General features: G+C 52.2%; 1 protein-coding gene across 1 annotated transcript in view; it reads right to left on the minus strand.

Moving 5' to 3' along the window:
* Positions 1–25294, minus strand: part of RAP1GAP2 (RAP1 GTPase activating protein 2) — a 143665-nt gene that overhangs the window by 83025 nt on the left and 35346 nt on the right. Inside the window, exon 2 of the mRNA XM_060133818.1 lies at positions 21512–21596. Within this exon, the coding sequence (XP_059989801.1) occupies positions 21512–21596 (85 nt within the window). The remainder of the gene's footprint in view (positions 1–21511; positions 21597–25294) is intronic.

The following is a 25294-nucleotide window of genomic DNA, read 5'->3' on the forward strand; positions in this document are numbered from 1 at the left end:
GTTGCGGAGCACGGGCTCTAGAGCTCAGGCTCAGCAGTTGTGGCGCACGGGCTTAGCTGTTCCGCGGCATGTGGGATCTTCCCGGAGCAGGGCTTGAACCCATGTTCCCTGCATTGGCAGGTGGATTCTTAACCACTGTGCCACCAGGGAAGTCCCCAGTAGACATTTTGGAAGTGGTGCTGGTGCCTGGCTCAGAGAGCTCGTGTCACCTTTCAGACCTTCCCTGAAGCTGTAGGCTGGGCAGGACTGAAACAGCAGAGGAGCCTGTGAGGCTGGGAACACGGGACACATTCTGACCCAGGCCTGGTCTCCCCTAAGGAGGTCTCCAGGGACACCCGAGTGGGGAGGACGGAAGTGGGCACAGTGGTGGGGCTCCAGCTCCTGGCATCCTGACCCCCTGGGTCTGCCCAGATGGCTTAGCAGGCAGCTGGTGGGCTTGTCACTGCTCCCCAGTTCCCCCCAGCCTACCGTCTGGTGTTGATGGTATAAGCCACAAGGGGGCCAGGTGAGCCATATGGAAGGTCCAGATCCACAGGTGGAGATCCAGGTAGTTCCCTGCTATGTGGATGGATGCGGCCAAGACAGATGATTGCAAAGCAGATCTATCTCAAGAGAGCTCTGGCCTCTTCCAGTCCCAGACTCATTTCCAGGCTCCTTTCAGCTCCCCAAAGGGCAGGTGGCATGCTCTGGTCCCAAGACACAGCCCCGTTTACACTGAATTGGGAGTTCCTTTGGCCACATGGCTATGCAGAGGGAAGGGTGAGTTGGAGCCCAGGGAGTGACCAGTCTGAAAGGGCCACCAGGAGGTGAAATCATGACCCTGCTCTCCCAGGCCTAAAGGGTAAGCCATGCAGAAGGAAGATGCATTCGTGATTTTAGCTGAACCTACATGGCTCAGGCTGGGCACTCACCCTCATGACCATCCCCTCCTAGAACCACCAAGCAGTCTGGATCTGTTCTGCCCAAGGAAACTGTGTGCCGAGTTGTGAAGGAAGCCTGGTGCCTTCGAGGAGCAGGGTGGTCATGGGGTCCTAGCTACCAGGAGGGTAGCCTGACTGTACACATGGGAGACCCCACCTCCAGCTGGAGCAGACAGAGTCACCGTCTTCCTACGCTTGGCCACTCTGGTCAGCTGCGGAATTCTGCACACCTTAAGCAACAGAGTCTTCTTGCCTCCATCAGTCGATAAATCTGGCCCCGCAGCTCCCCTAAAATTGCTCTTGTCAAGGTCACCAGTGACCTCCATGTTGCCAAATCCCAGAAGAACTTCTCCCCTCATCTTCATCCCTTAGCACCACTTCCTCCTCCCTGCAGCGTTCTGGGGTTTCCTTCAGCTCTCCTCGCAGGTTCCTTCCTCTGTAGAGACCCTCAAGGCTCAGCCTGGGACCTTCCCTCATCTCTGTCTCTGCTGCCTTCCCAGGGTACCCATCCATTCCCCTGAATTTAATTCCATCTCCATGCTGCTTCCCCTACATGAATATCTCCAACCTTGACCTCTCCTTGGACCTGCAAATTAGCAGCTCCAAATGCATACTTGATTTTTACACTTTGCTGTCTCACGGGGATCTCAAACTTGGCATGTCCAAAATAGAGTCCTGATCTTCCATCCTGAACCTGTCTCTCCGCAGGCTCCTCCGCAGAAAAATGGGACCCAAACCCACCCATTGCTCAAGTCTCATCTAGGATGATGAGACATCTAGATTCCTCCCTTTCCGTCACCTCCTAGGTCCAATCCACCACAACCTCCTGTCGTCTCGACTTCCTCACCATAACCCTATTCCATCCATTTCTCTCCATCTCCACTGCCAACACCCTCCCGGGTTCAAGCCCCCTTCGCTTTTTGCCCGGACTAGAGCCACAGCCTCCCATCTGGGCTCCCACCTTCCCCTTCTGCTGATCTATAGCCCATTCTCCACGTGGCAGCCAGAGATGAATCACATCACTCTGCTGATCAGGACCCTTCCCAAGACCCACAGGCCTGGATGCTTTGCCTCTCGGCAACCTCCCGCCTCGCTCACCCTACTCCAGCTGCACAGGCCTCCTTTCTGTTCTTCCAAAGCACAGACACACAAATAACAAGGACCTACTGTACAGCACGGGGAGCTATATTCAGTATCTTGTAATAACCTACAATGGAAAAGAATCTGAAAAAGAACATATCCAGGACTTCCCTGGTGGCGCAATGGTTAAGAATCCGCCTGCCAATTCAGGGGACAGGAGTTCGAGCCCTGGTCCGGGAAGATCCCACATGCCGCGGAACAACTAAGCCCGTGCGCCACAGCTACTGAGCCTGCGCTCTAGAGCCCGCAAGCCACAACTACGGAGCCCGCGTGCCACAGCCACTGAAGCCCACGCGCCTAGAGCCTGTGCTCCGCAACAAGAGAAGCCACCGCAATGAGAAGCCCAAGCGCCGCAAGGAAGAGTAGCCCCCACTTGCCACAACTAGAGAAAGGCCGTGAGCAGCATCGAAGACCCAACACAGCCAAAAATAAAATTAAAAAAAAAAAAAAAAAATATATATATATATATATATATATATATATATATATATATACACACACACACACATATATACATACAGGGTTGGCCAAAAAGCTCGTTCGGGTTTTTCTGTAACATCTTACGGAAAAACCCAAACGAACTTTTTGGCCAACCCCATATTTATGTATAACTGAATCACCGTGCTGTACACCTGAAACTAACACAACACTGTAAATCAACTATACTTCAATAAAAAAAAGAAAAAAAAAAAGAACAGATTGTTCCCTGCCTCGGTGCCTTTGCACTTGTTATATCTGGCACCCAGACACACCCCCAGCTCTTCACACGGCCATTCCTTCTCACCTTTCAGGGCTCAGCTAAAATGTTACCTCCTCCAGGCCTTCCTTGAGCCCCCTGGCAAAGCCATTTCTCCCTGCCACAGATACAATATTCTCAAATAGCACCCTCGAAATGATGCCCCTCCCCAAACACCATGTTTGTGTCTCTCTTCGGGGCACTGATCAGAAGCTACTGTTGTCTGATGGCTTTCTTAACTACCGTCCGTCTCCCTCACTGGACAGTAAGCTCCGTGTCCACAGGAATCGTGTCTGCCGGCTTCCCTGCTGTGTCCCCAGGCCCTAAAGCAGTCCTTAATCCATGGCAGGTGACCAATAGATACTAGCCAAGTAAAGGAAGGGATTTCACTGGAACTTCCACGTGTAAGGTGTTCTTGTGCAGGAGACCAAGCAATACAAACTCCTGCTGGAGGAGTTCAGGGAAGGCTTCATGGCGGAGGTGGCATCCAAGCTGCACCTTTGAGTGAGGAGATTTAGAAAGAAGGAGGGAGGCTGCGGGGTGGGGGCTGAGGAAGAAGCCCAAGCAACGGAAGAGGAGCAAGCACGAAGCACATACCAGGAAAATAATCAGCCTCACTGGCTGTAGACCACCCACTGCTGTCAAACGATCCCTGCCGGGAATGACCTGACTAGGACACCACCCCAGGGTCTCCCCAACCAAGTGCCAGGAGATGCCCCAAGCAGCCATTTGTGCACCTCTAGCTAAGAGGATGCTGGCCTACTTTCCCACCCCACACAGAGAGGGTGAGTCTGCCCACCTCCCCCATATCCCACAGCTGCTGGGACCCCTGCGCCTCCTCAGGAGAGAAGGGAGCTGCCTGGGAACAAGCCCTGTGATGCTTGGCACCCTGCAAGTGGTCTCTGGGCCTCAACCAGCATAATGACTTTCCTTTTAGCGGGACCAAGGCTTGCCTGTGAAGTACCTTTGTGGGAATGAGAACAGGGCACCCCTCTGGGTGAACCAACTGGAAAAAGGCATCCTTCCCTCTCGTCAGACAGCCCCTCACAAGATACCCAGTTGGCCAGCAGATTGCCGATGTCAGCCCCCACTCATCCCTGATGGTGGGTGCCCCGTGTGGTCCATGCCTTCCACGGGGGCCTGGCCCACCATAGCGATCTCTTTGCAGTCCAAGGCAGAATCTGGACAGCCGCCCCCAGATCCCCGTGCCCTCAACGCTCCATCCCAGCAGAGGAGTCCAGGCTACGCCAGGGTGTCCCAGGAGTCTTGCCCAGGTGACCAGGGTGACAGTCGTCATGGGGCTGAAGCTGTAACTCGCCCACCCCTGCCCGTCCCTCACAACAGCTGATGGCCGATTCCCAGAAGAGACCATCTGGGTCTTGGTGATGCCTCACACCCAACACACAAACACACTCGCGGAGCAAGGAGAATTAGAGATTATCGGTGCGCTGTAAGGCCCTGCTCGAGTGTTTACCCTCCCGGGGATATTAAATTTTAAACGTGTGTGCCTGTTTACTCTCCCTGCCAGAGCCTTGCTGGCTACCCCGTAGCCAGGCAACACTATCTGACCTGGGGGACCAGGAGGGGGACTTTCCATGCCAGGCAGGTCGCCTGGGGAGGGTTATCTAAGCACGGCTAGTCTCCGCACAATGAAGTACCTCTCTCCCCTCCCACTCCTTCCCCCCCTCAGCCCCCAGGTGACCTCACACCCACAACACACAATCCGCTCTAACAGCAAGAAGCAGAGGGTGGTCCTGCGACGGAAGTGGTGACACTTTGGAATGGGATCTGTTAGAAGCAGATCACTGGGATTTGGTGTCATTATCAACCTCGTGGCCAGCTTTGCTGTTTCCCTGCCAGCCAAGCTGAGAGCCAGCAGGCTGAACCTGCAAGAAGAAAGGTTCAGGCTAGATGGGAGGAAGATGAACACGTATGAACGGAGACAGGCCACGGCACCTCCTTCCAAGGGAAGACTGGACAACGCCAAATCAGGGCTGGAAGCTCACGTGTGTCATTTTTTTCCTCCATGAGGGGTTATCTTTCCACCTGGATGGGAGATCGGCAAGTTGCTGACTGAAGGTAACAAAATCAAGGTCACATCTCAGCTCTGGATTGACGACGTGAGCACTGTGTGACCTTCTTTTCTCCGTGGAAAAGTTTAGGGACATGTGACATGCCTACCCTCCGAACCCCACGGTCAGGGGAGGACATTTGAAATCATATAATCAGTCATGGGCTCACAAAGCAATGAAATCAGGCAAGCAAATTATCAGTCATAGAATCATAGGATCCCACAGATGGAAGACCTACTGTGTGCTGGGCCTCTAGGGTTTCCACTAGGGGTAAAAAAAAATCTCCCCCATTTTACAGATAAGGAACCCAGTTCTGACAAGACCCAGCCTCTCCTACTGAACCATGAAGGTGGCCTGAGCTAGTCACAGCTGCATAACACCCACCTACAAAAGATGTTCTTGTCCTTAATCCTCAGAACCTGTGAACATGTGAGGTTAATGGTGACAGAGGGAATTAAGGTTGCTGATCAGCTGGCCCTGAGGTGAGCGGAGGATCCTGGATTACCCAGGTAGGCCCAATATAAACAAAAGAGTCCTTATAATAGAAGGAGGCAGAAGAGAGAGAATGAGAGCGACGGCAGTGTGGGAAGGACCTGGCCCAATCAATGTTGCTGCCTTTGAAGATGGTGGAATGGGGCTGGGAGTCGAGGAATGCAGGTGGCCTTCTAGAAGCTGGAAAAGGCAACGAAATAAATTCTCTCCTAGAGCCTCCAGAAGGAATGCGTCCCCATGGACACCTCGATTTTAGCCCAGTGAGACCCATTGCAGACTTCTGACCTCCAGAACTCTAAGATGATAAATCTGTGTTGTCTTAAGCTACTACGCTTGTCATCATCTGTTTCGGCAGCCATCAGACACTAATACAGACCTCTCGACAGATATAAGTCCAGTGTAACCACGGGCAGGAAGGAACTCTGACGCTCTAGCACCACGCCCCTGCTCTGCAGAACTGAAATGTTCTGAGACACACAGTCACGGTCCGGGATGAACGTTATTCTGATGTTTTGATAACTGCCTTGAAGCTCTTTGCTGATCTTCAGGAAACCAGGTGTGGATTCCTGACCTTCACTGGGCCTGGGACCCACAAGCAAGGAGAAAGGCTGCCCAGGAGATGACAGAGGACCATGCCATGCCAGCAGGACCTGGGACCCCGCCTGTCCATGACAACTCAGGCTGGACCGATGACCTGGGAGGCCTGGGTTTCAAGGTTCCCACCTCCGCTGCCAGCACTAACCTCAGGTACCCCCAGGCTCTGGATCTGTGGTTCAGCTTTGCTCTTGGGGTGACAAGGCCCATCCCTGACACTTACTGAACCCTCCCAGGCTTTGAAGACCCACCTTCCCGCTCTTCAGATCTCACCATGGTTCCTGACCTGCTTTCTCCTTCACTATTCTAATGTTTGAGGGACCCACTCTCCCCCCACCCCAGACCCCAGGACGCATCCCCTCATGGGGAAGTGACAGGGAGAGGATCTTCCAAGGATTTTCTGCTTTTCTGAGCATACCCAGGCCACCCTTGCTTCCACACCCAAGCAGGGACCACCAGACCACTCAGTGGAGGTCATGTCCCTTCTTGGGTCACTCTCCGAGATGGTTTCTGGGGCTTGGCCTCCTCGCAGCCATCATACCCTCAAAGGGTGGACATCACGTCTTCCCAGTTCAACAAAGGGCCGTCAAGCATGAGGAGACGGAGCTACGCAAGGCATAGCTCCTGTCTCCTACATCTCACAGCCTGGCTCTCCCGACCACGGAATAACCACCCCAAAGGGACCCTCAAATGCTGTCCTGAAACCCAACTGGACATCCACAAGGCAGCGATGCTGGGAGCCATCGGGGGTCCAGTGGATTTTCAGAATCATCATCTCTGGGGCGAGATGCAATGCTGGTCTCCTCTGAGCCCAGGCCACCCACCAGGGTGAGTCCCTGGGAAGGGAAAACTCTAGAAACAGTAGCAGAGCATCTGGAAAAGGTCCTAAACCTGGATGCCCTTAGACACAGGGAGGATATAAGGCAAGATAGTTGGAGAGAGCACATCCCTCCCAATAGTACGGAAATTCATTTTTTAATACCATGTTGGTCAAACAAAGCGTATCTGACGGCAAACTGGGCCCAGGCCTACCAGCTAGCGATCCTCAAAGGAGCAAACCCAGCCCACCCACCTGACCTCCTTCATCCCCTTCCTGCCTGTTCCCACCTGCTTTCCCTCCTTCCCTCGCCTCTTCCCTCCCCTGCCCCCTCCTATTTCCCCTCTCCCCAGTCCCTCCTCTTTTCCCCTTCCACAGCAGAGGACGCCACCAGGCCACCCACCCCTCACTCCTGGCTTCCCATTTAGAGCCAACCAGCCATCATATTAACATCTGACATTTCAGAAGCTTCTCGGTCCTGCTGCCAAATCAAATCAGCTCAGCTGTGTCATTTGCTAGCAAACCCAATTCACTCCCGCAACAGGTTCTGCTTAATTTCCACGTGGACCTGGGCTGGAGCTCTTGAAAGGCTCCCCTCCACCTCTCCACATACCTGGAGATGCAGACCCTGGCAGCCCAGGCTGCTGGTAAGGGCATGGCAGTTTCCCTCAAAAGGAGCGAGCCACGCTGTTCATAGACTGCACTACCGCTCCTCCAAAATCACCTGGTTCTCATATCCCAAAGAAGGGAGCCAAACACTATGTATAAAGTGGAAATAATTTATTTTAAAAAAATTAATGTCACCACCCTCAAAGATTTGTTTGGGGACTTCCCTGGTGGCACAGTGGTTGAGAATCTGCCTGCCAATGCAGGGGACACAGGTTCAAGCCCTGGTCCGGGAAGATCCCACATGGCCGTGGAGCAACTAAGCCCGTGCACCACCACTACTGAGCCTGCGCTCTAGAGCCTGTGAGCCACAACTACTGAGCCTGCATGCCACAACTACTGAAGCCCACGCGCCTAGAGCCCGTGCTCCGCAACAAGAGAAGCCACCGCAATGAGAAGCCCGCGCACCGCAACGAAGAGTAGCCCCCGCTCACCACAACTACAGAAAGCCCACACGCAGCAACGAAGACCCAACACAGCCAAAAAAAAAAAAACCAAAAATTTGTCCATATTTTTTTAATAAAATAATTTAATAGAATAATTTACCTCATCTTTAGAGGACTCTTACAGGGGTTACTATCTCTTCTGGAGCAGAAAAATTTATCTAAACTTCAGTGATTCCTTCTGAGCCACCTGGTTTTCTCTTCACTAATTAAATGCAAGTAAAATCGAATTTAACTCTTTTTTATTACAAATGAGCACAAATGGTACAATCCCATTTATTTATTTATTTATTGCAATTTCTTTTTTTTTTAACATCTTTATTGGAGTATAATTGCTTTACAATGCTGTGTTAGTTTCCGCTTTATAACAAAGTGAATCAGTTATACATACACATATGTTCCCATATCTCTTCCCTCTTGCGTCTCCCTCCCACCCTCCCTATCCCACCCCTCTAGGTGGTCCCAAAGCACCAAGCTGATTTCCCTGTGCTATGCGGCTGCTTCCCACTAGCTATCGATTTTACATTTGGTAGTGTATATATGTCCATGCCACTCTCTCACTTTGAGAGGGTGTGGAGAAATGGGAACCCTCTTGCACGGTTGGTGGGAATGTAAATTGATACAGACACTATGGAGAACAGTATGGAGGTTCCTTAAAAAACTAAAAATAGAACTACCATACGACCCAGCAATCCCACTACTGGGCATATACCCTAAGAAAACCAGAATTCAAAAAGAGTCATGTACCACAATGTTCATTGCAGCTCTATTTACAATAGCCAGGACATGGAAGCAACCTAAGTGTCCATCGACGGATGAATGGATAAAGAAGATGCGGCACGTATATACAATGGACTATTACTTAGCCATAAAAAGAAACGAAATGAGTTATTTGTAGTGAGGTGGATGGACCTAGAGTCTGTCATACAGAGTGAAGTAAGTCAGATCCCATTTATTTATGCCTCTGTCTGTGTGCATGACACCGAGATGTCTCGAGGCTTAGCAAATGGTAATGATGAATATGGCTGGATGGTGGGATTATTACTAGAGTTTTGTTTTGGATTTTTTTACTTTATACTTTACAATTGCTTACATTTTTTTATAAGAAGCATGTAACACTTTATTTAAAATAGGGTTTGGGGTGAGGGGTTACTGTTCACTTGCAAAAAAATATATATCTTATAAAATTTCTCCAAGATGGGGCTTCCCTGGTAGCACAGTGGTTAAGAATCCGCCTGCCAATGCAGGGGACATGGGTTCGAGCCCTGGTCCAGGAAGATCCCACATGCCCCGGAGCAACTAAGGCCATGCACCACAACTACTGAGCCTGTGCTCTAGAGCCCGCGAGCCACAACTACTGAGCCCGCGTGCCACAACTACTGAAGCCCACGTGCCTAGAGCCTGTGCTCCGCAACAAGAGAAGCCACCACAGTGAGAAGTGCGCGCACTGCAACGAAGAGTAGCCCCGGCTCGCCACAACTAGAGAAAGCCCGGGTGCAGCAACGAAGACCCAATGCAGCCAAAAATAAATAAATAAATAAATTTATTAAAAAAGGAAAAATTCTCCAAGAAAATACTGGGCTTTTTTAGTTCAATGCCACATTCTCAAGGCTGGATCAATTGATGAGAATTCATAAATCACCTGTTATGAGTATGTCTTAAGCACCGACCACTAAGTGTTTATGAAGCACCTGCTCTGGGCCCCTTATGTCCCAGGCCCTGTGACAACAAGGATAGGAGAACATGTCCTGTCCCCTCGGGCGATGGAGCTGGGGCTGCATTGGGCCAGTTCCTCCCAGCCCTGCTCCAGCAACGCCCTGCCCCATCACACACATACACACACCTGCAGTCACACCTGAATGACCTCCAACTACACAAAAGTAAGCAGGTGCTGGCATAGCTTCTGGGCCTCACCAACCTCCCATCGGGGGCTCCTGAAAGAGGGCCGCTCACACCCTATAGTGGGTTAAATGGTGCCCCCCAAAAAAGATATGTCCACCCAAGAATCTGCGAATGTGACCCGATTTGGAAAAAACGGTCTTTGCAGGCATAATTAAGCATCTTGAGACGAGAGCCAGGTGGATCCAGGTGGGCCCTAAATCCTTATAAGAGACCCGCAGGCCCAGGGAGACGAGAAGGCCATGTGAAGACGGAGGCAGAGTGGAATCATGCAGCCCCAAACCACAGGAAGGCCTATAGCCACCTACACGCCTACCGGAAGAAGCAAGCAAGTATCTGCCCCCTCTAGTGCCTTTGGAGGGAGCGCAGCCCTGCCGACACCTTCATTTCAGACTTCTAGCCTCCAGAACTGTGAGAGAATACATTTCTGTTGTCTTAAGCCACGAAGTTTGTGGTAATTTGTTACAGTGGCCCCAGGAAATGAATAGACACCCTAAGGCCTGAAACACCATCTCCACACTCATCCAAGAACCGGGAATCTACTAGGGGTCCAGGGGAAAAAAGCCAACAGGAGGGGGACACACAGGAGGTACCTACGGGATTCATATTGCAGGGGTGACTCCCTCCAGGAACAAACACAAAACCCACTGTCCACCGTCCCACAAAGCACCAGACACACCGGGCTTGAGCGTCAGGTCAATGACACGACCCCTAAGCATGCATGGGGTGGGGATGCGAGGCGGGGCATGGAATCTGGCAGGACCCCACTCCAGAGCCGGTCTCAGTGCAGAAGTGTCTATGGCAGCCAGAAGAGGAGCGGGGTAATCAATGAAACCACCACACAAGTATTTAGCTCACTGCCCCCAATAAAAACCACGAGTATCCACCACATACCAATGTAACACCTGTGTGGCGTTATATCGGTACGAAGCCCTTGCCCACCCGCTTCCTCCTGTAATCCTCACAGCAACCCTACGGGGTGGGCTTAGTCCCACAAATGAAGGAACTGAGGCTCCTAGGAGATGAGCGAACTGCACAATGTCACCCAGTTGTCACTAAGGCCCAGGGCCAGGCCCGGGCTCTGTGTACCAGACCCAGCGGTGTCCGTCGGGGGGGGCGGGACCAAAACAAGCAGGGACGTTGTAAACTAGAGGCTAAGCTATGGGGTAGGACAGCTGCCAGGCCTTCAAAGGCAGGTGGCATGACCGGGGCTAAGCAGCACGCAAGCATCCCCAAGGAGACGCCCTGAATGCCAAGTGCTCTATCAGGGCACAAGGTCAGTATCCGTCTAGAAATATAGACCCATTTCAATACTAGCCGCAGGCAAAAGGAATTAGGAAGGAACCTTCTGATGGGGACAAACAGATTATAAAATGCATTCCAAGGCCAACCCCGGGACACTCCATGGCCTTGAATTATCCGGATCTCCGCTCAGTCCAATCCCAAAATCCTTCATGAGGACAATGGCCTTACAGTTTCTCCCTATCACCATGGGGACCACCTGGTCTGTGAACACTGATTAGCTCAGGGCAGCCTGACTTCAAGTGATGGGAACATGATCCAGAGGGATGCTTCCTCCCTAAAGACCCCTCCCCTAGGTCCATCTGAGTTTGTTGGGCAGGATCTTTGGTTTGGGCCTTTTTCCGATACCCTTACTGTCATCCATACTTATCAGGCAGGGTTTGGGGTCTGGTACACAGGGCTCAGGTGGGGCCAGTCACACAAAATGCAATTTCAATTTTTGTTCATTGGTTACGGAGAGGCACCTCAGTCCTGGGTATCCGGCAGGGCATCAGGGAGTCCTGAGCAGGAACTATATTAGCAATAGAAAAATCAGTGCACCTCCTTCCAGACCTTCCCTCTGAGCACTGCTGTTCTCTGGAGGAATAATAAGTACGAACATTTCTGCAGCACACGCCACGTGCCTCTAAGTGATAAACGTACATCATCTCTATTAATCCCCATTACAACCACACGTGGCAGGTACTCTCATATCCCTACTCTACAAATGAGGGAACTGAGGCCCAGAGACGGTCCACAGCTAGGAAACGGCAAAGCCTTACACCAGGCAAGCTGGCTCCAGAAACTGTATTCTTAGCTCCTACTCCATATGTGTCACCTTTCTGAGAAAGAGCCTCAGAGGGAGCTGGGTCCAGGTCAAAGGAACTGGATTAACCTCCCTGATGGGGGAGACCATGTGGCCTGTCAGAAGGAAAGGGAGATGGGCTGGAGAATCAAAGGAGAGAGGTAGGGTTCCCAGAGAGACCATTCTGGAAGGCCAGCTGGCCTGTTCCCCTGAAACAAAGGAGAGAAGGAATCAGGCCCTAGTGAACTGGATGCCTAGGCCTAAGCCTGGGGTTTGGGCTGCATTAGCAATTGCTAGGAGGCAGGGCGCCCCCCGGGGCCTCCAGTTCAGAAGGCTCCATGGGAACAGGCAAAGGACTCTCACGTGCTGGTGGCTCCCAGTTCCCTAGGGAGAAGCCCTCTGTATGTTTCTCAAAGGCAAGAACTACATCGTCATCAACATCATCACCATCAACACCACCACCATCATCATCACCATCATCACCGTCGTCACCATCAAAATTATCATCATTATTATCACAACCACTTACTGAGCCCCCACTATGTGTTAAGCACCCCACTAGCTGCGTCACGGTTTACCTCATTACTCCTCACACCCGCTCCTCCAGGTGGCCATTGTCCTCATTCTACAGGGGAAGAAACTGGAGGTCAGGGAGATTAAGTAACACGCTCACATGACCCATGGAAAGCAGTCCGGAGTGTGGTTAAGACAGCACAGGCTTCCGAGCCACACAGACAGACCTGAGTCCAAATCCTGGCCCTGTCCTCACCAGCTGTGGGACATGGAGCAAACGACTTAACCTCTTCCGCCAAGTTCAATCGGAGATGCCAGAAGCAATTCATCTCAAGTGTCAGCTCAAATGACTGGCGGTGGCTACCTGCAGGGCTTTGTTGGAGACGACTCTGAAGCCACATCTAAACTCATGGGCAAGGGTGCCATGATCATTACTAACATCCGCCATAGGGGCAGAAGGCTGGTGGGCTGGCAAGAGTGTCACACATTTGCCAGCCCTGAACTGGAGAAACATCATGGCTTACAGAGACAACCATACACGTGCATGAGTGCATGTATATAGCCAGCGGATTTTTGACTAAGGTACCAAAGCAACCCTAAGTCTTTTCAATGACTGGATATCCATGTGGGAATAAATGGACCTAGATACCGGTACCGTCAGGCCACTCAAGATGGCTACTCTCTTGCTCACTATACATCCCCCTGCTCAACTGGTCCCTGCCTCACCTACACCCTACTCACCTGACAGACTTTCCCTCTTAGTCATAGAGCCTAATCAGTAAATGCCTACATACTTGCCCCCCACTCCGACCCAGCTAGTTCTAGTCCTTAGATCAGAACACCTCCACCATGATAGCGTATCAAAGGGGCAAAGGGGCGGTGAAGGACGTGCTCCTCTGCTGGTTTCCCTGGTAACCAATGAGCCAACCTGATGTCAATTCCCACTATAACGGGTATCCTCCCTCTCCCCTCCAGTAGTGAAGACTGCTGCCCTGTCCTGCCCTCGTCTGCCTCACACAGTGCGGTGTCACTCCAGGACCTTGCTTCAGACATGTAAGATCCCCTGTCCATTAAACCATCGATGTCTCTGTCACTGACCCTGGGCTCTTCCTTCTCGAGGCTTTCTGTCTCAAGGCTGGGCAAGTATAAGGCTTGCTGCCCAACAATGCCTAGATCATGCCACACAATTAAATTAAATTGAGATGGATCTTAGATCTATAGCTCAAACTAGACAGCTTCTAGAAGAAAATATGGAAGAAAATCTTTGTGATATGGAATAAGCAAAGAAAGCTACAGACACAAAATGAAAAAAAAAGTCCATAAATTGGACATCATCAAAATTAAAACTTCTGTTCATCAAAGACGCTGTTAAGACAAGGAATGAGCTTGTATCTAGAATATGTAAAGAATGCCTACAGGAAGACAAACAACTCAATTTTAAAGGGGGAGGAGGGACAAAGGAACTGTAAGAACGGTCCACAAGCATATGAGAAAGTGTTCAATGTCATTAGTCATCAGACAAATGCAAATTAAAGCCACAATGAAATATCCCTCCCTACACACCCACTCAAGTGGCTAAAATTAAATAGACTGACAATGGCAAACGTTGACAAGGATGTGAAGCAGTCAGAGCTCTCATAACACTGCTAGTAGGGACATAAAATGGTACAACCACCTGGCTAAAAGTTTGGCGGTTTGATATAAAGTTAAACATTCACCTCCCCTTTGACCCAGCCATTTCCCTCTAGGTATTTACCTAAGAGAAATGAAAACACATGTCCAAAACAAAACAAAACTTATACCAGAATATTCGGAGCATTTGGTTATTCATTATAGCTCAAAACTGGAAACAAGCCAAATGTCACTCAACAGGAGGAAAATAAACAAACTGTGTTGTATTCATACAGTGGGCATAAAAAGGAACAAACTACTCATACACTCTACATCATGGGTGAATCTCACAGATATTATGCTGAGCTGGACACAAACAAGTACAGATTATGTGATTCCTTTTATCTTTTTTTTTTAATCTAGTTCCCTGACCAGGGATCAAACTCGTGCCTCCCTCACTGGAAACAGAGTCTTAACCACTGGACCACCAGGGAAGTCCCCGTGACTCCTTTTAAATTCAGTTCTAGAACAGGCAAAACTAATTTACAGTGGAAAAAAAAATCAGAATACTGGTTGCTTCCCGAGGGAAGGGGGTTGGGATTGACTAGGAAGGGACATAGTGGAACATTCTGGGGGAAGAGAAAGGTCCTCTATCTGAATCAGAGTATGGGTCCCATGGGTGTATCCATTAATAAAAGTACACAGTCAAGATTTATGCATTTCAATGTACGTAAATTTTTAAAATCCGGTTACACCTAAAGTAATTTGCAAGAAGTGTAGGCTAGTTGGCCTTAAAACAATGAACAGATGCAGGGGACACAGGTTCGTGCCCCGGTCTGGGAAGATCCCACATGCCGCGGAGCGGCTGGGCCCGTGAGCCATGGCCGCTGAGCCTGCGCGTCCGGAGCCTGTGCTCCGCAACGGGAGAGACTACAACAGTGAGAGGCCCGCATACCGCAAAAAAACAAACAAACAAACAAAAAACAACAATGAACAAAATCAGGTACAATAGAGGGGTGGGTTCATGCAGGTGGCGCACACACAGACATCTCCCAGCTCTCTAAGCCACCAAGGTGCCCCCCAACAGATGCAGAGCCAGATTAAGCTCCCCTCGCATCTGCACTGCCCTTGGGCTCCCCTGTCCACTGGGCTGTATGAAATCAGAGGCCTCCTGGGAAGTGGTTCCTGAGGAGATAGCATCTGGACCAGCGACATAAATAGGGTCTGCGTGGGGACCAGAGACAGCTCTCCTAGGAGCGCCAACAGGAAAGCCAGCTAAACCTCCTGCAGCGGTGGTCACGGGCCACAACAAACGCTTGTCCCAACTGTCATGCCCCCAACTGCAGAGCTTTCTTGAAGAAGGGAAACCAAACCCCCTTGCTGGTGTCCTTGAGCCCTTCTTGCCTCTGCCCAAGAGGGGTCCCAACATCCTTCCCACAAACGCCTCCTCATCTCGTCCATACAAACTTGGTAGATGTGGCAGGGGCTGACACCCCCTCACTCAACCCTGACAGAGGCAGGTGGGTGATCTCTTTTCCCGGTGAGAACAGAAGACAGGGGACAGGAACCACAGGCAAAGTAAGAGATGGCATCGGGCCTGGGGCAGTGCTACAAGCTGGAAAGGAAACCCCAGCGCCTCCCCACCCAGGCCAGAAAGTGGCTGGTGGGCAGTTTGGGAGCCTGGGAGGGTAGGAGGCCGAGACCCAGCACAGCTCTGTCCAAAGGGAATGAAGGGAGTGCAGAGAAGGCACCTCTGACCTCCACTTTCTTCCCCAACATGTGGGGACTTTGCACCTGCCTGACCCATCACTGAGGGTTTCGAGGGCATCGGTGAGTGATGGAGAGCAAAGGACCAAGGGGGCAAAGCAGGCATGAGACTCTCTGCTCCCCCCACAGCGGGCACCCCAGCCCTCCCTGTTCTCTTCGGGAAAGGAGAAGGTCTGGGGTGGAGGAGGCTGTCCTCAGACTGGCACCAAGAGGGATGGAGAAGGCTGAGAAAGGGTCACCTCCCAGCTGACCGGGCCAGCCCAGCCCTGGTGGGGCTCCAGAGACGAGTGTGACAATTCAGATCAAGGACACACCAAGTCCCAGCATCGCCACCTTCGACAGAACGCCCCGTGCACCTACTGTGAGCTGGAAAAGAATCAGGAGGGTCAATCCCAACCCCTTCACGCCCAAAAGGCTGTTGTATGGTCGGTCCCAGGGGGTCACTCAACCCCCGTGCTTGCCACTAGGGTCCCTTCCAACTCCCCCACCCACCTCCCCATGAAGCCATCCTCACTCCTCCCCCCCCCCCCCCACTGAGATGACACACTGCAGCTCGTCACATGCTCAGCCATATGGTTTCTTCTGCTCGGTTAAGGCCCCCCAAAGACAGCAGGTTCTTTGAGGGATGAGGACGGCAGCCTCAGTTTGACCACACGGGGCCTAGCGCAAAGCTGGGCACACACCCGCTCTCCTTGGTGCCTGGTGACCCATTTGGGCATGAAAACCAGATCATAAAAGATGTGGGGAAACAATTCACAGCATCCCCAAGGAGACAGCCCCAAACCCCTCTCCCAGCCCACCCTGCACCATCCACAGCTTGAATTCTGGTTGGGAACCGGGCCCTCATTCTGCCCATCTGCTCGGCGTCTCTTTGGTGGCTCTTCCTCAGGTTCATATTAGCGAGAAAAAAAAAATTCCCTTGAAAACCACAAACACAACGAGGTGGAGAAGGGGGCGCAAAGGACCAGTTGCAGCAGGCATGCCAGTGGGGGGCAGGGGCCTGGGGAGTGGGGGGCGCTTCTCGGGCTGGAGGCCAGCTTCTGCTCCAGCAGTCCCTTCCCAATGGGGGAAGCAACTAGAGGAGGTTGTCCCTGGTGTGTGGGGTGGGATGAGAGCATCTTATCCAAAATGGTTTGGGTCTTAGAACTGAACTTACTCTATGACTACAGGAGGAACACACCTATCTTCAATGGGACCTTGGCCAAGTCATTTCCCACCTCCTGGCCTCCAGCTTCCCTAAAAAGGAAATGGATCCCCCATCCCTGACATTTTGTGACTCCCGAGCTACTCAATACCAAAGGGGTTTCACTGACACCCCTAACCCGAGCCTGCACTGCCAAGGGAACCAAGTGAGACCCTCCTCCACTGCCCAGATGCTGGGAGGGAGGGAGGGCTGGTGGAACTCCAGGGCCAGTGACCCTGGAGAGATTCCAACCTCCACCCTCAGTGTCTCAGACCTCGATGTGCAGTAATAACCTGGGGAAGTTGGGAGGTATCAGCAAAGCAGAGGCCTAATCCCACCCTGGAGAGGACATCGCAGGCAGGAGCCCAGACCTGCACAGGTGACTCCACAGGTGAAAGTGATAGGGAAGGAGGGGGCTTCAGTCCACACCTTGAAGAACACATGTATTCAGGCTTTTTTTTTGGCCGCCCCGTGCAGCATGCGAACTTCCCCGACCAGGGATCGAAACTGTGGCCTCTGCAGTGGAAGCGCGGAGATTAACCACTGGACGACCAGGGAAGTCCCTGTATTCTGGCTTAATTTAGAAGAGTATTACCTGGAGAAAGAGGGTCTGGGGGGATAGGAGATTCAGACAAAACCAGAGGAGTGGAAGGGAAGTACCTGCTCCTCCAACCTGGATTCCAGAATGGTCAACACACCATAAACATCGACCAGAACTAGGAACCCAAAGAACAGGACGCAGTCGCTGCCCTGAACTCAACGCAGGGACGCGTGGGCCTAACAACATGACTTGGTAAATGCAGTCCCGACACGGCTGCTCCCTCTGTGCTGAGCAGGCTGGGGAGAGGTAAATGAGCATCGTAGCTTTAGGTAGCCACCAGGACACTAAACCCAGAGGCCACCGCGAGCTCCACATGTGGCCTCTCCACCGTAGTTGACACATCTGCCCATCCCTCTCACCATGTCCCCAGCCTCGTCCACACCAGCCTTTCCCTGGGAGGCCACCCCCGGAATCTCCCATCTTCCCACTCCATCCTCTCCCTGGAGAGTTCACCAACCCACCCACCCCTCCACCCCCAGCTTCAATTCCCATCTCTACAAAAATGACTCCAGATTTTTATCTCCAGTCACACCCTTCTTCTGAGCCTGGCCCCCAAGTACCCGGCTGCTCAATGACACCCCCATTGATGCCTCAAGCATGTCCAACTCAGCACTTAGAACTTAAAGCCTCATCCTCCCCCCTGGGTCACCCCCTCTCAGAGAATGGCTGTATCGTTTACCCGGTTGATCCAAACCTGGGACCATTCTTGCTTCCTACCTCTCCCCAAATCCTCATATCTCACCAATCCACCTCCTGGGAGATCTCTGAGATCTGACCACTTCCAGGAGGTCACAGGCCCTTCAGAGTCAGTCCTCTCCCACTGGACTCCTGCAGTGGCCTCCCCACTCATCCCACTTCCACTCCGTTCCATCCCACACATCCTCCATACGAGCCAGGGTGACTTTGCAAAAGTCCTGTCACCTTACTCCTCTGACTAAAATCTTCAATGACTTCGATGCCCCTAGTTAGGATAAAGCCCAAAATCTTAGGCAAAACTTCCAAGGGTCTGCCTCTTGGTCCCTAACTGTGAGTGCTCTAGCCATTCTTCTTTTTTTTTTTTTTACGTCTTTATTGGAGTATAATTGCTTTACAATGGTGTGTTAGTTTCTGCTTCATAACAAAGTGAATCAGTTATACATATACATATGTCCCATATCTCTTCCCTCTTGCATCTCCCTCCTCTAGCCATTCTTGTCCCTCGAGAATAAATTTCTCTCCTGCCTCAGGGAGGACGGAGCCTACAGCAGTGCTTCTGGAGCTGTAATGTACATGTGAATCACTAGGGAACGTTGGTAAAATGCAGATCCTGATTCAGTGGTCTGCGGTGAGGCCTGAGAGTCTGCATTTCTAAGGAGCTCCCCGATGAGGCAGGTGCAGCTGGTCTCTTGGCCTCACTCTGAGTGATAAGCATCTAGAACACTCTCCTCCACCTTGACTGCACTTCTGCTTCACTAAGTCCTACTCCACTCTCAGGGTTCAGCTTAAGCACTACTTCCTCAAAGCCCTCCCTGACCCTCTCCAAGGCTCGATGAGATCTCCCCTCCACAGACCTTATATTGTCTGAGCTATGCTGTGCTTCTCCTTTGGAGCATTCATCACACCTAACTGGCCATCCCTCATTCTCGAAATTATTTTTTCAACTTTTGTCTCCATAGCTGGATGACAAACTCCAATAGGACAGGGATCACACTGCCTTGTCGCTACCAGGGGCCCAGTGCTCAGCACTAGACCTGGCACCTGGTCAGCACGTGTAGCAGAAAGCTGTTGGTCTTGCCTGCACTGCATCCGTTTCCTCTTCCTCTCATCGTAGCATCTTCAATTTTCCTTTAAACCGCCACCCCTCCCCCATTATCCGTTCTTACAGTTTAGACCAGGGGTCCCCAGCCCCCGGGCCATGGACCGGTACCGGTCCGCAGCCTGTTCGGAATCGGACCACACAACAGGAGGTGAGTGGCGGGCGAAGCTTCATCTGTATTTACAGCTGCTTTCCATCGCTCGCATTACCACCTGAGCTCCACCTCCTGTCAGCATTATGGTGAGTTGTATAATTATTTCATTATATATTACAATGTAATAATAATAGAAATAAAGTTCGCAATAAATGAAATGCGCTTGAATCATCCCGAAACCATTCCACCACCACCACCACCCCACCGCCAGTCTGTGGAAAAATTGGCTTCTACGAAACCGGTGCCTGGTGCCAAAAAAGTTGGGGACCGCTGGTTTACATGGTGGGCAAGAGACCCAGGTCTGGCCAATCAGAGCCTTCCATCTCTGAGATAGACATGTGACCTAAGCCCAGCCAATGAGCTTCCTCCCTGGGACTTTTGTTAGAACTACTGGGGGAAAAATGATACTCTTCTTTCCACTGGAGTTACTTAGCAAGTAGGAGCTACTGTCCCCATCTGCCACCACAGAGCCAGAGCTTGACAAAGGATGAAACACAGAATAGAAATGGTGAGAGACGGATTTCGTGGATGCAGCCGTGCCTGGAGTCTATACTTGCCATTACGAAGGCAATAAATTTTCTTTTATGCTTAAGCCAAAGCGAGTTATGTTTCTGTCACTTGCCACCGAGAGTCCTGACTAACACAACATTCAAATAAATATTGGGTGTTGGGTAAATTAAATGAGCACATAAGTAAAGCCTGCCAAGAGAACTCAGTGACTCCTCCTAGGAGACTTTCAGAATTCGTCCCTGCAAACTCCCGCCATCCATGAGCAAAAGACAAGCATCCCACACCCAACTCTGCAGACCAAGGAACTAAAACTCAGAATGGCGACATGTCTCAGTAATACCCTGTGCAAACAAGCCACCCCAGCACCTGACTCGGATGCCAGCACTGTGACTAGGCTGATGAAGGTGGTCTGGCTTTCAATGCCCCTGGGTACCCCACCAGGAGGAAAGCAGAGCTGTCTTCTAGGTCAGCCCTGCACCCTACCCACTCCTGCATTCCTAATTCAACCAGGACAGGCTCTGACTGCCATTCTGTGATATTCCCCCTCAGTTCTGTGTGGGATGGGCATTCAATGTGGGATGATAATGGGAAGATGGCTCTTATCTACCTCCTTTGAGGGTATCACTTTGCAACAGATTAGGTCAGGGAAGAGGGGGCACAACAGGGACTCCCAGGAAAGAGATACCTAATTATTTCCCTGTGAGTCACCTTGTAGCAGAACCCCAGGACCTCAGATGACTCAAGTGACGTCTTCAGACCTAGTCCTCACCTGGCAAAGTGTGAGGGAGGTGCATTGCTGCCTAGGCAGGATTACTGGCTGAACCAAAGTCCTCCCTGAGGGCCAGCTCAGGCCCATGTGGCCACCCTGCCAGGAAGACTGAACAGTAAAGGGGGAGAGCTCGGTGTAGGGAGGAGGCAGCCCCCTCAGGGTCCTGGGATGTAGTCTCCCAGGAGAGAGACGTGTGAATGAAGTGCTAATAGGGAAGGAATGACTGGCTCCCAGAACCTCCAAGGCAACTCTCCCACAGAGATTAGGGTGACAGGGCCAGCCCAGGAGGCCAGTCAGAGGCAGGTAGAGCAGCACACAAGTGCCATTCAAGTCCCAGGAGGGTCCCAGCCCACAGGACCCCTCCTTCCCCACCCCCAGCCCCAGGCAGCCCTTCTGGGCAGTAGCCCCGTAAGGCTCCCAGCTGCATTCTGAGTGTCCCCACTTACTCCCGCCTGGGCCCCTTGTGCCGGAACCTACAGCTCCACAAGGCCTCTCGCTAATGACCAAGCATCCCGCCCACCCCTTTCAGCCCCAGTCTGTTTCCTCACTGCCCCTTGACACCCCCGAATCTCACAATCACACTTTCCTCCTACACTGGTAATCTCAAGTGGACGCTGCCTTCAGAGGTGTGGAGACATTCCAAGGCCCCCATGGGGACAGAAGCAGCCAGGCCAGGGGCCAAAGCAACAGCACTTTGCCCCCGCGCACTTCCCCTCCCCACTTACCAGCCGGAAGCCTCTTACCTTCATGGTGGGAGGCGCAGTGAGAGGAGGGGACAGCGGCCGGTCTGGGAGGGTCACATCCGAGCTGTTGGCCAGCTCCTGCTTCCTGTTAGGCCACAGAACACAGAAGAGGTGAGTGGGGGCCTGTCTGCCCCTCCCCTCTCTCCTCTAACAGCAGCTGGGCTTAAGGACACAGTCTAACACATGCAGAAAATAGAGCCAGTGCGTTTCTTTGCCAGAATGTGCTCAAATCTTAGGCAGGGCTACTCCCAGTGTGGTTTCTGCACCACAGCATCACCCAGACACTTGTTAGAAATGCACATTCTCAGGTGCACACCAGACTCCCGGGTGATGGGGCCCAGGAATCTGTGTTTTAACAATCTCTCCAGGTGATTGTGATGCTGAGGTCTGAGAACCACAGGTCTAAAGAGATATAGGACTGGGAAGGAAAAGAAGGGGAGAGGGGTAAACGTTTTCAGTTCCTCCTCCCTGGGGGGACCGCTTTGTCCCTAAACACACACACACACACACACACACACACACACACACACACGCGCGCGCACACACACACACGCGCGCCCTGGTCAGACTTTGGGAAGACGGGGCTGCCTGCTGTGTATGCCGCAGGTGAAACTTATTTTAGTCCATGTGGGCTAGGACCGTGGAGAGGCAGCTAAACAGAGTTGCGTCACCATGACAACACGACTGCGACAAGTCCGCGGCTCTCACACACTCCCCACTTCCCATCTGGCCCTTGCTGGTGACCAGGGAGTGCTAGTGTACAGTCCAATCAGTAGGGAGAATGTGTGCCACGGAAAAGCCTTCAGAGCGATGGTCACGCACAGGGCCAGCTGGGCAGAACCTGGGGGAGACTCCAGACGAGGGACTCTGGTGTCCAGGACGTGCCCTGGCTCTATCCTGGGACGGGAGGGAGAGGCAAGGATAACAGAATTAAGAGCCTAAGAAGACCAGGCTGAGCCACAAAGCCCCCAATTTTGCGACTGTTTGCTTCTCCGGAGCCCCACCCAGAAGTAGCCAAGAGTCAGTCCCCAACCTGGTCCCACTTAAATGACCGAAGGACCCCCACTGCCACCTGGAGAGAATGCTTCTGTACTTTGTTCCAGCCTACGTCCTGCCAGTGGGGGTGACAGCTCCAACCCCAAGCCCCCCTTCGTGAGAAAAGCCATGTTCCCTACAGAGGGAACCGTCTTTCCGGAGGAAACCCTGGCCCTGGGGCTCAGACACCACCCCAGCTTGGCTCCCCTCAGCCCAGGCAGGCCCAGCTACCCGGGTACAGCCCCTGCCTGTCCCTGCCACCTGTCCTCCAGGGAGCCAGGTAAGGAGGCTGCGTGACCGTCTGGCTTGGTGGAAGGATCCACGTGACCCCACTAACCTCAACCCTGCCAATCCCCCTTTCTGCACCTCCATCTGCCTCCCTCCTCCCTTATTCCTGGACCTTGGACTCACTCCGATGACTGGAGAGTGGGGTCCCCTCCCTCCTGATCCAGACTGTAACTAACACAAGAACCAAAGGGTCAAGACTCAACACTCAAGACGTGCGCACACACGTGGTCACACACAAAGGAACGGACGCAGCTCCTTCTACTTCGCAGTCAGAGCCACCAGCCTCCCCTCGCATATATGGCCTTGGAGGTTACCATTGTGGGTAACGTCCGGCTGCTCTGGCCCTCACCTGCCTGTGGATCCCACAGAGCTGGGTGGAAGCAAGCTTGCTTCCCTTAGCCACTCGACCCTTTCCAAGCAGGCACTGTTCCTCCTCAATGGGTCTGCAGCCCGAGACTCACGATGATGGAAAAGGAAGGGAGGAAAGGTGCTCAGAGAAGGGAGCATCACCCTCAGGTCCCCTGAGGTGAGGACGGGCAGGGCAGTTCCTGGGTGGGTCTGGGAGCCTGGAAGGGAAAACCATGCAGGGAAGGGAGGGGAGGCAAGCCCCCACCCAGAGTCTACAGGACTGTGTGGGGTTAGCTGAGGACCTCTGGCTTACTCCCCTGGAGATGGCTTGTGGGCAAACTTGACCAGTAGCCGCCTTGGCTCTCTGGGAACACAAACCCTAGAGCAGGGCAATGGCAGCAGATTTTTCATATCAGTGGTCAGGGGACCCTCATATACACAGTCACACTGTCCGGTTCTCTCCATAAGGTGGAAGATGTCCACGCCCGCAGGACCAGAGCAGCTGAGATTATGACCAAGGTCCCTGAGTCCCAGGCAAAGGGCCCTCGTACCCAGTCCTTCGTGGACTAAGCCTCTCTCCCCTGAGCCAGTCTGTTCTCCCTGGACCAGTCTCCAGGAGCTGGTGAGGGCTATCACATGGGAGCACGGGGCATCTGCCAGAATGATTTCCCAAAGGATGCTTGGAGCCCGGAAGGTGCTGGAGCAGGAAGGAGCACGAGTGGCTACCGGCCTCCTGCTAGCTCCAGGGCCCTGTCCAAGACTCCAGAGGGGACACCAGGCTGGGCAGAAGGCATGACCACTGCCCTCAAAAAGATCAGAACCCAGAGCACATGCACACCGACGGCCGCAAATCAGAAACTACCCTGCCTTGGTACCTAGATAGCTTGGAATGGCTTTACGGGAGGGGATGGGCCACACGGCACCAAACCCTACTCTGGACTTCAGCCCTCCCTCCTAGGAGCCAAAGGTACTTATTTAAGAGCTGACTGCCTGTTATGGATTGAATCATGAACTGCCTTAAAGATATTTTGAAGTCTTTTTTTTTTTTTTTTTTTTTTTTTAGCTGCGCTGTGCGGCATTTGGGATCTTAGCTCCCTGACCGGGGATCAAACCCGCGCCCCCTGTGTTGGAAGCACAGAGTCTTAACAACCGGACCGCCAGGGAAGTCCCAAGATATTTTGAAGTCTTCACCTACCTGTGAATGTGACCTCGTTTGGAAATAGGGTCTTCGTAGATGTACCCAAATTAAGATATGGTCATTAAGGTGACCCCTTAATTCAATATGACTAGTGTCCTTATAAGAGGAGAAGGTGGCCACCTGAAGACACAGACACACAGGGAGAATGCCATGTGACAACAGGGGCAGAGGTTGGAATGATGCACCTGGAGCACCAAGGAAGGCCAAGGATTGCAGGCCACCATCGGAAGCTACAAGAGGCAAGGGAGACTCTTCCCTGGCGCCTTCAAGAGGAGCATGGCCATACCGACAGCTTGATTTTGGACTTCTCACCTCCAGAACTGAGGCAATAAATGTCTGCTGTTTTAAGCTGCCTGGTTTCTAGTACTTGGTTAGAGCAGCCCTAGGAAACAAATACACTGCCCAAGTCCCATGTTCTAGCCTTGGCTTTGTAACTGGAAGACCAAAACCCAAAAGGATGAAATCCCTGCTTCCGCCTCACTACCCCTGCTATGGTCAGCTGGGCTCAACCTCGCCCTGCCCCAGACCTCACAACCAATGACATCTGCGTGTGAGCCGCCCTCCCAGGGACAGCCAGGCCCAGCCTAGCCACCAGCTGGTGCTAAGATAAGACAGAGTAAGAACATGGTGCTCAATGCAATTCTAGCCCTTTCTCAGCCAAAAACATCACACTTACCGAGTGGTGAAAGTGACATGATTATCTCCAGAGATAACCTTGAATCTGCTCTAATTTATTATAAGCAAAAGGTAAATTATTAGCAGAAATGGTAACCTCCCTCTTATTTGTAATGACTTTCTTGTAACCCACAGTGATCTTGACATGGATCATGGCACTAAGGTTGAAGACTGCCTCTCGAGCCAAGCCAGCCCACAGGCAGCTCTAAGGCCGCAGGGTCCCAGAAGAAGAGGGGCTG

The sequence above is a fragment of the Lagenorhynchus albirostris genome, chromosome 20 (assembly GCF_949774975.1).
Source record: "Lagenorhynchus albirostris chromosome 20, mLagAlb1.1, whole genome shotgun sequence".
NCBI classification, from domain to species: Eukaryota; Metazoa; Chordata; class Mammalia; order Artiodactyla; family Delphinidae; genus Lagenorhynchus; species Lagenorhynchus albirostris.